We start from the raw sequence: 16,187 nt of genomic DNA, 5'->3' as shown, positions 1-16,187 counted from the left end.
GGGCAAATTTGACCCTCTCCAATTTTATAAATCCCGCCATGTCACTGATCCAGGTCTCCACACTTGGGGGCCTCGCATCTTTCCACTGCATCAAGATCCTCCACCGGGCTACTAGGGACGCAAAGGCCAGGACACCGGCCTCTTTCGCCTCCTGCACTCCTGGCTCCACCGCAACTCCAAAACTCACGAGTCCCCACTCTGGTTTGACCCTGGATCCAACCACCCTTGGCACCGTCCCCGCCACCCCCTTCCAGAATTCTTCCAGTGCCGGGCATGCCCAGAACATATGGGCATGATTCGCTGGACTCCCCGAACACTTGGTGCACCTGTCCTCACCCCCAAAGAACCTACTCATCCTAGTCCCGGACATGTGGGCCCGGTGCAGCACCTTGAATTGAATGAGACTAAGCCTTGCACATGAAGAGGAAGAGTTGACTCTCCAAGGCATCCGCCCAAGTCCCGTCCTCTATCTGCTCCCCAAGTTCCCCCTCCCATTTAGCCTTCAGCTCCTCCACTGACGACGACTCCACCTCCTGCATTACCTTATAAATGTCAGATACCTTCCCCTCTCTGACCCACAGCCCCGAAAGAACTCTGTCCATCGCCCCCGCGAGGGCAGCAAAGGGAACTCCTCTACCTGTCGCCTAGCAAACGCCTTTACCTGCAAGTATCTGAACATGTTCCCTTTTTCTTTTTTTAATAAACATTTTATTGATATATTTTTGGTATTACAATGTACATGAATCGATAAACATAGTGCAAATGCTGTCTCCCTCCTTTGGTCCCACCTTTATTAACCCCCTACTCTAAACTAAACTACCCCCCCCCCCTTCCTGCTGACGATTAATTTTCCATGAAGTAGACGAATGGTTGCCACCTCCGGGCGAACCCTAACATTGACCCTCTCCAGGTAAACTTGATTTTTTCCAAACAGAGAAAGCTAGCCATGTCAGTTAGCCAGGTCTTCGACTTCGGGGGCTTTGAGTCCCTCCAAGCTAATAGTATCCGTCTCCGGGCTACGAGGGAAGCAAAGGCCAGAAAGTCTGCCTCTTTCTCCTACTGGATTCCCGGATCTTCCGAGACCCCGAAAATCTCCATGGGTCCACCGCCCCCCCCCCCCCCCCCCCCCCCCGCCCCCCATGTGCTCCATGAACCCTTTAGTTCTTTTGCCATTGCTGGCACCTTGCCCATTTTTGAGCTTGACTAGTCTAAGCCGGGGTCAATAACTGTTTAAAAAGTCCCCTCCCATGACCAACTTGTGCAAATCCAGGTCTGGTATCTTCCCCAGCGTCCTCTTTATAAACTCCACATCATCCCAATTTGGCGCATACACATTTACTAATACCACCTGCACACCCTCCAGTTTCTCACTGACCTCCCACATCCAAGACTATTCTGCCCGCCTCAAACACCACCTGCTTATTGATCAGGATCGCAACCCCTCTAGTCTTGGAATCTAATCCCGAGTGAAAGAGCTGACTAACCCAGCCTTTCCTCAGTCTAATCTGGTCAGTTACTCGAAGGTGTGTCTCCTGCAACATTACCACGTCCACCTTCAGTCCCCTCCGATGCCCTCTTGACTGGCCCATTCAGCCCTCATACATTCCAGGTGATCCCCCCCCCCCCCCTGTAACAGCACAATGTAACTTAATCCCTTTAATAAACCTAACATGTGCACACCCCCCACTATGCTTCTGTGAGATAGCCCGCCCAGCTAGCTTGGTGGCCCGCTATCCCTGGTGCCGGCTAGTCTCCCACCTATTGTTCTTTCTCTTTCCCCCCCCCCCCCCGGCTCATACATACATATTCCAATAACAAACAATCCCAACACAATTGCCCGACAGAAAAACAGGAAGAAAAAAGAAAACGCTAACCAAGATCAAGTAAGAGATCCAAAATCTAAACAAGCACACCTCCATCCCCCAACAGTGCAAATGTAAACCTTAACTCACTCAGCTCTGCCATTGGTCCCAAATCAATACAGGAGGCATTACAGACAGCTTCCACAAAATGAAAAGTGAGAAACTTTTATTTAAAAAAAACATGACTTGCAGCAAAGTTCAAAACTTTCCTTTTCACAAAGTCCAGTGCGTCCTCAGGTGACTCGAAATAAAAATGCTGTTCCTCGTATGTGACCCAGAGAAGGGCTGGATACAACAGTCCAAACTTCACCTTTTTCTTAAAAAGGGTCGACCTGATCTGGTTAAAGCCCGCTCTTCTGGCCACCTCTGCACTCAGGTCTTGGTAGATCCGTAGGATACTGTTGACCCATTTACAGCTCCCTGTCTGCTTGGCCCACTGTAGAATGTGCTACTTATCCAAGTACCTGTGGAATCTCACCACCATGGCCCGGGGGGGGGGGGTCTCCCATTCGCAGCTTCCTCGTGAGTGCTCTGTGAGCCCTGTCCACCCCCAAGGGACGCGAGAATGCCCCATCCCCCAGCAGCTTCTCAAACATGTCCGTGATGTATGCCCCAGCTCCTTCGGATCCCTAAGGGAGCCCAACGATCCTCAAGTTCTGCCGGCGAGACCTATTCTCCAGATCCTCTACCTTCTCCAGGAGCTGCTTCTGCTGGTGTCTCAGCATCCCCACCTCTAACTCCACCGCAGTTTGATGTTCCTCCTGCTCAGCCAGTGACTTCTCTACCTTCTGGATCGCCTGATCTGGGGCATCCAATCTAAGCTCTAGCTTCTCAATTGACTTATCGGGTCCATCCAAGCAGTTCCGTTTCTACTTAGCAAAGCCTTCCTGGATAACTTGCATCAGCTGTTCCGTTGACCGCTGGGTCGACAAGCCAGAGGTCCGGTCCTCCGCCATGCTATTTCCCGCTGCAGCTTCAGACCAAGCCTTTTCTATCTTTCTGATTCTGCCTTTATGAGCACTTCTCGTCCTCCTCTCCATGCACTGATGTGGGAATTCAGTACACAATTGCCCCTGTCGTCAATTTTTCAATTCAAGTCCGGTAGAAAATCGGGGGGGAAGAGGTCCAAAAGTCTGACCCGAGCAGGAGCCACCAAATGTGCGACTTACTCCTTCATAGCCATCAACGGAAGTCCCTTGTGTACTTTTTCCAAAGGATCTCCTTGGCCTAATCCCAATTCACCATTACTCTGGTGTGCTGTCAGTTGTCTGTTTAATATGTACGTTCTAGGGAACCTTTCATTCAATCCTCCATCAGAACAGCAACTACTCTTAAAAGTACTTTGTGGGAAAGCACATTGCACATCCTAAAGTCATTAGAAACTTTTTTTAACCGCTAATGAAAATGTGAATGTTTAAATTGATACCATAGGATAAAATACCAACTTGATTTTGCATTCTGACAGCAGAAAGTCACAATTAATGGGATAAAGAACACTTGCAGAAAAAGTCAGCGTTGCAAGTTAATAATAATTAATTAATTAATAAACACTGCAATGAAGTTATCATGAAAATCCCCTAGAGCAAAATGTATGTTGTAGTGGTGCAATGTGTTAAAAATATTCATGCTAAAGCATTGGAACTTCAACTTAATCGAGGCATTGAGTCTGATCGCTGAAAGCATTTTGGAAAATTACATTTGTTTTGGTTAATCATGGATGTTACCTATGGAAATTTGACCAAAACAAGTTCGCACAAGTTTTCTAACTGTACCTCTGTTCATATGGAACATAACCAAATTCATTGCAGTACATGGATCCTGATGCATCGTGAGTATTGCTTTTATGGAATCAATGAGTATTGATGGGAGGAGAGGAATGCTGAGGTTTGTGTTTCAACATCCTGGTCACAGTCAACAAATAACAAAATAATATGGAAAACACAAATATGTACACAACCATTTAAACAAATATTGATACCACTGATCTAATATTTACCTAGTATTTTCTGTTTTTGTTACCGATCTAATAAAGAACAAGTAGCAAGAAAGTGTAACTTTACAGGTGCACAACTCGTATCTAACTTTTTGGGATAAGTGACATGTCAACAAGGTTTGATGCCTTGATTAAACTTTAAACTTCTCAAGTCATAGTATGAATATGTGGGACTGACAATTCAGAATGGGGGGAAAAAAACATACATTATAGGAATCAATATAGATAAGTTTTATTTTGACTCAAATTTGTACCAGTGTTCTGCACAGTCAGTGCTACAAATGATAGGGATCTTAAAACAAGATAATGTAAAGCCAGTGTCACAGGATAAATTTTACCCATTTTAATATTTTCCTCCCAAAATACCAAAAAAGTCCATTAAAATAGCTTAAATTTATAAAAATCCACAGCAAGATTCTGAAATACAGTACAAATATTTAAGTGCATAAGTGGATTGGAAATCAACAGCCTTGGTAGTGTTCTTGATTTTCTTTTATTCTTTACATTCTATTTACAACAGTGGGCAACCACTGGTGCTAATATCACCATGTATAGATCCTGGTCGATTCAACTGTACAGCCTTTTGATTAATTAGGAAATTCTTTACACAGCCGACAAATGAGGAACGTATAGAAGACAACATTGGAATTTGTACAGTGTCTGAAACACAAGAGAAGGAAGCATTAAGTAATTTATACAAAAAGAGGAAGACCAGGACTACAAATATACAAAAAGGATTTCTTAAATCAGTTGCTTTGCAATAGTTTGTTTTATTTATTTATTATAAATTTAGAGTACCCAATTAATTTTTTCCAATTAAGGGGCAATTTAGCGTGGCCAATTCATCTAAACTGCACGGGCGGTATCCCCCCCACGCTGGGTGGGAGAATCGCCGGGCGCCACGCGGGTCGTGCCACGCCGCCCCGACACCCACAAGCACTTCTCCCACCCCCTCCAAAACCAGCGGTGTGAGAATCGCGCTCAGAGAATCGCCGCAAACGGTGAGCGCCGATTCTCGACAAAAAAAATGACAGGCCCACCAGCGCCGTTCACCCCTGATTGCTGCCGGCGGGAACTGTGCGGGAACGCTGCGGGGGGGGGGGGAGGAGGGGGGGCCTCCGATGGGGTCCCGGCCTCCCCCCCCCCCCTCCCCCCCCCCGGGCCTACCTCCTTCCGCGGCCGGCTCCAGAATCCCGGCGCCATTTTGGTGTGGGACTGGCGCGCGTAAGAAGTTGTCCGTGCATGCGCAGGATGGCGCGGCCCAACTGCGCATGCGCAGGAATGAGCTGCCCCAACTGCATGTGCGGTTGGCGTGGCGGGAGGCTGGAGCGCCATGCTGGCCCCCTGTGGGGACCAGAATAGGTTGTGCCCGGGTTTTGTTCGCGCCGTCGTGAAACGCAACGGCGCTCACGACGGCGCAGACACTTAGTCCCGGGAGAGGAGAATCCTGCCCCGCATCTTTGGGTTGTGGGGGTGAAACCCACGCAAACACGGGGAGAATATCCCCACAGACAGTGACCCGGGACCAGGATCAAACCCGGGTCCTCAGTGCCGTAGGCAGCAGTGCTAACCACTGTGTCACCCTAGTTTGTTCTACTGACCTAGATTTTATCCAATTATTTGTAAAGCAATCATCTGTGACCAAATAGTGAAGCTTTTTGCATACAAAATTGAATTAATTGACTCTGGATGTATTGAAGACACAGCGCTCCGTTCTATAAATGCATTAGTGATCGAGTATAATTTGACAGTCGTGTGCATTTTTAATTACCAAAGATTCTCACCTGTTTAATAAAATAAAACAAAACCTTTGTGGCCAAATTAAATCAACGATCCAACTTTGAGTTGTTCAGCCAACATGCTAATAATCACTCTTCCTTTATATAAAACACAAACTCAGATTATCGTGAGATATTCAGATTATCCCAAAATGAATGTTGTTTCTATATTAAATCTTATGAATGTCTAAGTTCATGCTCATGTTAATTGTTTAGAGATGGTGATTAGTTCTGGCAAGACTTAAGGTATGGCTATAGAAAATGGGATAAATGCAACTCAGACTTCAAGCTGGTTTATTATACTTAAGTCAACCTGGCACCAACATTTTAGCAGGTTAACGTCTAGAAAGATAGGAACCATAAAACAGCAGGTGCTCTTACTTAGCTGGAGAAATTGTAAATGAAGGATATTTGACTCGGAGGTCAGTTAGTCATCATGGAAATGGGCGGCGCTCAATAAGATTCTCTGGTTTCAATTTATCTACATGTTTGCTGGGGAGAGAGTCTGCTCCAACAGGGAAGAGGCTGGCTACGGAAAGAGTGCTGCTTATAACTGGCTCCAGGCAGTTGGGGCTTAGAGAAGGCCTGGGAGCCATTCAGTGAAGTAAAGGCTCCAGCCAAGTCCTGGGAGTTGGGAAGGTGGCAGAAGATTGTGGTTCTATGCTGGAGGGAGTTAGGGCTTAGAAGAGGCCTGTGAGAAATTTATAGCTTGATGCAGCCAGGAACCTGGAGTTTGGAGAAATCTAGTGGAAGTGTCAGTTTAGTGAAGCTAGTGGTCTGCGAAATAGTTTGGATATGTGCTGGTAACTAGAGGCATAAGTGCCACTTTGTGAATTCTGTGGAATACAGTCTCAGAAGAGACTGAACCACCGGGAGGTAAGCAGTCGTTGAGGCAGTCCTGGTCAGAGCATCGTTTGAGGCTAAATCGTTGAAAGTGCGGAATTGATATTGTAAGACTCGCAGTAGTCACTGTTGTCTGGATAGATTGCTGAGATATCCATGGGATCTGTCTTGGTCGCATATGCCGCTTAATGTGCCGTGTGGTATATATTTTTTTTTAATTACTTTTTCTGAGTTACAAAGCAGGGCTCAGAGTGTGAACAGGGGCGAACCCCTAAACCAGCTCCTTGTCTACTCCAAAAACCAATTCAAATTGAATCCAATTCACGGTCCCCACAAGAGAGACATACCAGATCTGAGCCAAAAGGCAGAGCAGATACTACACTTGATCTTAGCCAAAAGGCCGAGAAGCAATGCCGTGTGATATATTCAACCACAGTTTGTCTATTATTCATATTTGCCTCTTATTAATTCTGAATGTGAGGAGTATAAGATAGATATAGTGACTTTCTATAATAAAGTTTTGTTTGTTTAAAACTGTGGAATCTTGTATTGTTTCTTTAGTGGGTAACAGATGTCAAACATTGCCGACTTTAAACAAAATGTTACTGATTGTATAGAAATGGAAGGTGTTGATACCGCAGCCCGTCCACCCGGGTTCAATCTGCCACGCCAACATTGGGCTCATATCTGGACCGGCTGAGGCTTTTGTGCAGCAAATTGGCACATGTGGGGCCTTGCAGGGAACCTGGACTGCAGCTGTGGTACACCCTAATAATCAGTGATTCACATAATTGAAGACTTTCCCCTCACAAAATACAGTGAGTGCTCAGCGAGCTCTATTTAGCTCTATATTGCCTAGCTTGGTATTAGAAATATTTTGGACTATAATAATTGAGGCATGATGCGAGGTAACTGATCCTTGAACCTATGATTTCTAAAACTTTTCCCGCTAGGTTTTGTCACCTCATGCCTGGGTTTGCTGTGGACTAAATTAATTGTCCTGACCATTAACAATGGATCATAAAGCAACAAGTACTCACTGACATGATGATGCAGCACCTACGCATTTGAACCAGTGACCAAAGTGTTCAAATAACCCATGGCAAGTTGTGAAGTCAAATTTAACAAAGCTGGTACATGTGGCAAAAGTGATCAGAAAGCTGTTTGAATGTGAACAAGTCTAATTCACTCATATTTTTGGCGGACAAGAACTTGCCATCTTGACCTTCTTGGGCCCCATGTGGCTTCAATCCTACACCACGGAATTGACTTTTAATGTCATCTGAAGAGTAATAATAACTGCCAGAAGACAAACCACCACTGCTTTTCTGGGGCAACAAGGAATAGGGTGGCCACCATTGCTTATAGGGCAACAATGGGTATTTAATCTTGCCCTCCATTTGATTCATTATCACAAGTTGTTAAAATACTCGATTTTATTTTCCCCACCCACTAATTCTTTCCTCCTCCTCTTGAAGAAACCTGATGTACTCTCATGAGTATTAATCAGCTTTGCGTACCTTACAATGCAAACCGTCTTCATGTGGGAACCTAGATAGCAAGTATCGGGGCTATTTAACTATGATGTGCATCACAATTGAGCTAGACCTGGCCTTCACCTGGATTACAATAAATAGCTCTCAGCAGAGATCTTCAAACAGATACCCGGCAGAGACTGAGACACAAAGTTAAAGTAAGTAGGTTCAATTACCAGAAACTAAGGTAGCCCGCTGAGTCCAGTACACAGAACAAATTAGGAAGGTTATTAAGAGATGCAACTGTAAATAAAATCTTATTTAGTTATTGTTTCACTTGTGATGCACCTAATATAACTCACCTGGTATACCTCCCAGATAAAGTATCTCTTTGGAATTGGTTCGAGGAGTGTGTAATGGCCCTACTGCATAGTTACTCTCAGTGTCCACGTCAAGTTGTATCACATTATTCCTTTTGATGACTATTAACAAAGGGAAACAAATAAATTAGATTGTTACAATTGTACCTCTGGATGCATTAAAATATATCGGCGACACGGGGGTCAGATCACACACTGGGTTGGCAAACGGTTATTGGACCTCCACGTGCAACCCATAAATAGCTGCCACATGGCTTCCTGTTCCAAAGTTGCCTTTTTCTGACTCTGACCTTGGGGCTGAACACGTTTTGATGGCTCGCTTCTTACCAATATTCCTACAAATGGATTTGGATTTTGGAGGATTTAATTGAGGTGGGATGGCTGCTTTCCTTCTGCCTCAATTGAGTAATAGCATAACCGTTCCACCTCCCCACCAGGAAACCTCAACAATGTAACTGGGTAATTGACCCAGTGCAAAGGGTCTCCTTCCTATGGAAACATCATGAAGAAATAGAATGGAATAGTCTCAGCACTAGACCTGATTACACAGACATTTGGACTGGTTCATATGTACACACTTCACACTCACCAGCAATGCGATGCCACTGTCCATCACACAGAGAATGTTGTGGAATGACTGATGTGGAGAACTCCCCAGCTCCATTATTTAAATGCACTATAACCTAAAAACAAAAAGGAAATACAATAAAGTCGGTGAGCAGTTATGATGGAGATCCAGCACATTTCCTACACAACCTGCTCCATATGCAAGCTGAACTACAAATGGCTTATTTTGTTAGCATTAAGTGCACCACGGCCATGAATGGAAGGCTAGTCCTTTGTTCAGGGAGGCACCGATCATGAGAAAGCTACATTTTTTACATCCTTTCTAAAATATCCCACAAAATATATCCTTTATTTGTCACCTTCCCTAATAGTTTTTGTGCTTGATGCAAACTACATCACTGGTAGGTTGCTTTGAGATGTTCAGTTCTGGAAGGGTATGGAGGCATTCATGAGGGTGCAGAAAAGACTTTTACGAAAATTGTTCCAGAGACGAGGGACTTCAGTTATGCGGCTAGATAGGAGATGCTGGGCTGCTCTCCTTTGGGAAGAGAAGGTTGACGGGAGATTTGTTCACATTTATGAGAGGTTTAGACAGAGTAGATGGGGAAAAGCCATTCTCATTGACGGCAAGGTCAAGAAACAGGGGACTAATTTAAAATGTTTGGTAAAATAAGCAATGGTGACACAAGGAAAACATTTTTCACGCAGCTTGTGGGTTAAGATCCGGAATACACCGCCCGGGAGTGTGAATCACGGTTTCCAATGGGAAACTGATTATTATCTGAAAAGAAAGCAATCATAGGGCTGTGGGGACAGGCCGGGAATGGGATTAACTGAGTTGCTCTTGCAGAGAGCTGGGGCACACAAACATGGCGTGCCTAATGGCCACCTCCTGTGATGTAACCATTTACATTGTTATGATATAGGATCGAATCACCTGTGAATTATGCAAACTATGCTGAACTCGGTCAGAATATGGGTGGGATTTTCCAGCCCTTTCCGGCAGTGAGGTCTTACAGTCCCACCAAAAGCGACTCCCTGCGGTGATTTCCCGGTCAGTGGGGCAGGCATGCCAGGCAAAGCGCCGTGTGTAGACCATCGGCAGGACTGGAAGATCCTGCCGGCATCCAATAGCAAGCCGCCATTGCTGCTGGAAAACATGCTGCTGGGGTGGTGGGGATGGGATGGGGGGGGGGGGGGGGGGGGGGGGATTGCAAGTAGCAAAGAAAACATGAAACTTTGCAAAATGCTATAGAAATGTGTGTATGTGGACCTGTGGTGAACTTTGATGTACATTATTTTTGATGTTTGTCACAGAATATCGCTAGAGATCACTGAGACTTGTAAAATCCATGGCATAATTCTATCTGGACTGGTGCTTTAAATTTTGACGTTGCGCTCAGGTTTTTCTGGACAGTGAACTTTTGGTTTTGAAAATAATTCTAATAAAAGGAAGCAAACACAGGTCGCTCACCTTTCCATTCTCTACATACAGACTGAAGTAATGGCTTTGTCTCCTTCCGACATGGAAAAGTACACCTGACAAACCCCTCGGCCGCACTTCAAGCATTAGCTCATAATCGTTGCCAAGGACAAAAGACTCATCTAAAAAGAAACAAAAATATTTCAGGAGACTATTAGAATTGAAAGTGGCAGCACATATAGGAAATGAATCACCAATGGATCCCATTCCTGATCACTATCTGGTGAATCTTGCTGAATGTGCCATTAAGTTCAATAATCAGAAGATGAACATTCAACTCATCATAGCTGAGAGCTCTTTGAAGGAAATAATGTGCAATCAACAATGTATATTAGTGACTTGGACAAGGAAAATGAATGGACTATTGTCAGATAACCCAATAATGGGTGGACAAATAGAACATAGAACATTACAGCGCAGTACAGGCCCTTCGGCCCTTGATGCTGCGCCGACCTGTGAAACCCCTCTAAAGTCCATCTACACTATTCCCTTATCATCCATATGCCTATCCAATGACCATTTGAATGCATTTAGTGTTGGCGAGTCCACTACTGTTGCAGGCAGGGCATTCCACGCCCTTACTACTCTCTGAGTAAAGAATCTACCTCTGACATCTGTCCTATATCTATCTCCCCTCAATTTAAAGCTCTGTCCCCTCATGCTGGACATCACTGTCCGAGGAAAAAGGCTCTCAGTGTCCACCCTATCTAATCCTCTGATCATCTTGTATGCCTCAATTAAATCACCTCTTAACCTTCTTCTCTCTAATGAGAACAGCCTCAAGTCCTTCAGTCTTTCCTCGTAAGATCTTCCCTCCATACCAGGCAACATCCTTGTAAATCTCCTCTGCACCCTTTCCAATGCTTCCACAGGGTTATAGACAGGTTAGGTGAGTGGGAAAAAATTTGGCAGATGGAATATAATGTAGGAAAATGTGACGTTATGCATGTAGAAAGAATAAAGGAGCTGAATATGAAATTAAATGAAATGAAAATCGCTTATTGTCACGAGTAGGCTTCAATGAAGTTATTGTGAAAAGCCCCTAGTCGCCACATTCCGGCGCCTGTCCGGGGAGGCTGGTACGGGAATCGAACCGTGCTGCTGGCCTGCTCGGTCTGCTTTAAAAGCCAGCGATTTAGCCCAGTGAGCTAAACCAGGCCCCATTTAAATGGAGAAAGGCTGCAGAAAGCTGCAGCACATAGGGAATTGGGGTCCTTGTACATAAATCACAAAAAGCTAATAGTTCAGCAGGTAATTGGGAAGGCAAATGGAATGTTGGCTTTTATTTCAAAGGGAATGGAGTGTAAAAATGGAGGCAGTCCGGTCAAGGTTCACTAAGTTGATCCCGGGTATGGAGGGATTTTCTTGCGAGGAGAGGTTGAGTTGGTTGAGCCTGTACTTACTGGAGTTTAGAAGACTGAGAAGTGACCTTATTGACACAATGGGATTCTCAGGGGCCTTGGGATTGTAGATGCTGAGAGGTTGTTTCCCCTTGTGGGACAGTCGAGGGCCACAAGACATAATCTCAGAATAAGGGGTCACCCATTTAAGGCAGAGATGAGGAGGAATGTCCTCTCTCAGAGAGTAGGGAATTTGTGGAATTCTTTACTGCAGAGGACTGCAGAGACTGGGTCATTATGTTCAAGACTCAGATAGACAGATTTTTAATCAGTAAGGGAATCAAGGGTTCACCCAAAGAGTGGTGAGCCTGTGGAATTCATTACCACAGGAAGTAGTTGACGCTAAAACATTGAATATGTTCAAGAGGCCGCTAATTAAAGCACTTGGGGCGAATGGGATCAAAGGTTATGGGGAGAAAGCAGGATTATGCTATTGAGTTGGAAGATCAGCCATGATCGTGATAAATGGTGGAGCAGGCTCGAAGGGCCAAAAGGCCTCCTCCTGGTCATATTTGCTATGTATCTATGGGAATAAGGTAGGAAAGTGGAGTTGAGAAATACCATATCAAAGCAGTCATCATCTCATTGAATGGTGGAGCAGACCCAATGGGACAAATGGCCCCACTTCTGTTCCTACGTCTTATGGGTGAAAGCAGAATGTGGGTTGACTGTTATCTCCTCCAATTGATATCTGAGGGAAGACTAGAGTGTGAATAATGGTGATTTGGGCACAATATCAAAAGCCTTAAAACCACAGGCAGCAGAGAGCAAAGGAAGAGAATGGGAATACAATGCAAGTGCATAATGAGAGCAGAAGCATGAAGTTCTGTTGATCATGAGAACGTAGAAAAATAAAAAAGGAACCTGTAATTCTGATATAAAAATAGAACAATTTTTCCTGAAGTAAATTCATAAACAGTGGTTGGCTAATATCAATCAATGAGATGGAAATAGTTAAGATTTTAATACCGATAATTAAATAGCCTCCTGCAGCAGAAAAAAAGGTTCCCGTTTCAAGACTCCCCTCAAAACATGGCGTGACATCGTAAGTACGTGACGGAGGTTCCATTGCCTTTCCATCTAGTTGGAAGTTTCGGATACAACCAACAAACCTGGCAGCAGCAGCACCCTGTAGAAATCAATTATTAACACAATCAATTATCAAAGTGTAAAATGACTAATCGCACCCACATTGAAAGCAAGAACACAATCTCGACAAGCGAGCTTCCAGTCGACCCCAGGTTGATGTTGAGCAGTCGGCTGAGTCCAGGCCAGGAGCGCGACAGCTGGCCCTTGGGTTAGGAAGATGGCTGCTATTCAGTGTACCCTGCTGGTTGGGCTGCTGAAGACCGATCCTTGGGCTTGGCTGGATGTTGCAAAATCTGCCAACAATCACTGTCTAAGTTCATCGAAGAATGGCTTGGACTTTCCTTTCATGGCTCCAGTAGACAACTGAATAACATTGCTGTTCTATAATGCCAGGATTATCCTTCAAGTATTACTGTTTAGCAGATGTATGATTCAGGCATTTAAATTTAAATCAGAATTGGGTGGAAATTGTTGGATCAGCACTCTGGAATCATACAGTACAGAAGAGGCCCTTCGGCTCATCAAGCCTACACCGACTACACTAATCCCACTTCCCAGACTTGGCCCATGGCTTTGAATGTTATGACATTTCAAGTGCTTGTCCAAGTAGTTTTTAAAGCTTGTGAGGTTTCCTGCCTCAACTACCCTCCAAGGCAGTGCATTCCAGATTCCCACCGCCCTCTCAGTGAAAAGATGTTTCCTCAAATCCCATCTAAACCTCTTTCACCTTAAATTTAGAGCCATTGGTAATGACCCTTCAACAAAGAGGAACAGCTGCTTTCTATTCACCCTGTCCATGCTCCTCATAATCTTGTACACCTCAATCAGCCTTCTCTGCTCCAAAGAAAACAACCTGATCTTATTCAGCCTCTCTTCATAGTCAAAATGCTCCATCCCAGGAAACATCCTGGTGAATCTCCTCTGCACCCTCTCTAGTGCAATCTCATCCTTCCTATAGTGCGGTGACTAGAACTGAACACAGTACTCCAGCTGTGGCCTAACCAAAGTCCTGTACAGCTCCAACATAACCTCCCTGGTCTTATAATCTATGCCATGACTGATAAAGGCAAGTGTCCCATTTGCCTTAACTACCCTATTAACCAGTCCTGCCATCTTAAGGGATCTTTGACAAGATTCCAAGATTCCTCTGAGCTTCCTCATGTTCTGCCATTCATTGAGTTTTCCCTTGTCATGTTATCCCTTCCCAAGTGCATCACCTCACATTTTTCAGGGTTAAATTCCATCTGCCACTGATCTTCCCATCTGACTAACCTGCCTGCATGTCCTTTAACCCAAGACCTTCCTCTTCACTGTCAACCACCTGACCAATGTTCGGCACATTCCCCCCACATTTTCTTCTGTATCGTTTATATATATTACAAACAATAAGGGACCTGGCATTGATCCCTGTGGTACTCCACTGGACACTGGCCTCCAGTCACACAAACAGCCCTCGACCACCACCCTCTGTCTCTGATCACAAAGCCACTTTTGGATCCAATGTGCCACGATACCCTTGATCCCATGTCCTTTTACCTTTCACCATGTGGTAAAAGAACCATCCTTGTCAAAGGGTCTGCTGAAATCCATATAAACTGCATCAACTGCACTGCCCTCTGCTACACACTTGGTCACCTCCTCAGAAAATTCAATCAAATTTGTTAGGCATGACCTCCCTCTGACACAGTCATGCTAACTGTCCTTGATGAAACCTTGCCTCTCCAAGTGGAGATAGAGTCTGTCCTTCAGAATCTTCTTCTCGAAAAGTGGAACCACATTAGCAATCCTCCTGTCCTCTGGCACCTCCCCTGTGACCAGGGAGGAATTGAAAATTTGAGTCAGAGCCTCTGTAATTTCTTATCTTGCCTCCCTCAGCAGCCTGGGATACAACTCATCTGGACCTGGAGGTTTGTCCACTTTTAAACCTGCCAAAATCCAATACCTCCTAACTCCCTATGTTAACTGCACAAAAACCTCACAGTTCCTCTGAAATCTGCATCCATATCCTCCCTCTCCAAAGTGAAGACAGATATGACGTACCCATTTAACATCCTACAATGTCATCTGGCTCAACCACATATTACCCGTTTGGTCCCCCAATGTGTCTGACTCTTTCCCTGGTTATACTCTTCCCCTTGATATACTTATGGAATATTTTGGGATTTTCCCTAATCTAACCCACCTGTGCTTTTTCACGCCCCCCTCTTTGCTCTCCTGATTGCACAGTGTTGTGGTTGTTATCACTAAAAATCTCCTCCACTGCTACTGCGAACAATTGTCCAACTTTTCCCACCAGAATTTTTCCCCCAGAATCATAGAATTTACAGTGGAGAAGGAGGCCACTTAGCCCATCTGATCTGCACTGGCCTTGGAAACAGCATTCTACTTAAGCCCACGTCTCCACCCTATCCCCATAACCCAGTAGCCTAACCTAACTTCTTGGACACTAAGGGGCAATTTAGCATGGCCAATCCACCTAGCCTGCATATCTTTAGACTGTGGGAGGAAACTGGAGCACCCTGAGGAAACCTACGCAGACACGGGGAGAACGTGCAAACTCCACACAGAAATTCACACGAGGTCGGAATTGAACCTGGGACCCTGGAGCAGTGATGCAGCAGTGCTAACCACTGTGTCACCTCTTGGCTTACCTTCGACCTGTTGATATAAAAAGATCTCTTGGATGCATTTTAAGACATCTGCTCCCTCTAAACCCTATATTTACAATGTGACCATGCCGATTAATGTTGGGAAAGTTGAAATCTCTTAATATAATTATTGTCTTTACACACCTCAGTGAACTGTGTACACACCTGCTCCCTATTGTCCACTGACTATTTGGTGGTCTATAATACACTCCCAGCAGTGTGATTGTCCTTAAGGCCCGGATGGGCCGAGCGGCCTGCCGAACCCGACCGGTTCAGGTCGGAGCCAGCCACACCTGGTCACTGCCGGCGTGAACAGTGCGCGACTGCTGCATGTGGGGCCTGTGGGGGGCGGAGGGAGAATCGAGCACCGGGGAGGTGCTCAGGAGGGGTCTGGCCCGCGATCGGTGCTCACTGATCGTCGGGCCAGCGTCTCTGAAAGATGCACTCTTTCCCTCCGCCGCCCCGCAAGATCAATCCTCCATGTTTTGCGGGGAAGCAGAGGTGAAGACGGCAGCCGCGCATGTGCGGGTTGGTGCCGGCCAACCTGCGCATGCGTGGGTGCCGTCATTCAGGCACCGCTGGCCGCGTCATTCAGACGGCGCTGCTTGGACGCAAGCGTCAAGGCCCGACGCCCGAGATTGACGCGCCACCGCTCCTAGCCCCCCGGGT

At 45.5% G+C, this 16,187-nt stretch overlaps 1 protein-coding gene and 1 non-coding gene across 3 annotated transcripts in view; both read right to left on the bottom strand.

Moving 5' to 3' along the window:
- Positions 1-4,065: 4,065 nt before the first annotated feature.
- lama5 (laminin, alpha 5) overlaps positions 4,066-16,187 on the bottom strand; it is a 324,952-nt gene continuing 312,830 nt past the window's right edge. For both annotated transcript variants that reach the window (XM_038803518.1, XM_038803519.1), the window contains exons 76-80: positions 12,751-12,910; positions 10,373-10,503; positions 8,921-9,014; positions 8,314-8,433; positions 4,066-4,515 (exon numbers count right to left, since the gene is read on the bottom strand). In XM_038803518.1, coding sequence (XP_038659446.1) covers positions 4,367-4,515; positions 8,314-8,433; positions 8,921-9,014; positions 10,373-10,503; positions 12,751-12,910 — 654 coding nt within the window. In that variant the 3' untranslated portion in view covers positions 4,066-4,366. The remainder of the gene's footprint in view (positions 4,516-8,313; positions 8,434-8,920; positions 9,015-10,372; positions 10,504-12,750; positions 12,911-16,187) is intronic.
- On the bottom strand, positions 6,690-6,888 carry LOC119969788. Its single transcript, XR_005461466.1, has one exon. It is a non-coding gene; the product is annotated as a U2 spliceosomal RNA (small nuclear RNA).

This window comes from Scyliorhinus canicula, chromosome 7 (genome assembly GCF_902713615.1).
Source record: "Scyliorhinus canicula chromosome 7, sScyCan1.1, whole genome shotgun sequence".
Lineage (NCBI taxonomy): Eukaryota > Metazoa > Chordata > Chondrichthyes > Carcharhiniformes > Scyliorhinidae > Scyliorhinus > Scyliorhinus canicula.
This window is presented reverse-complemented; position numbering and strand designations above follow the sequence as displayed.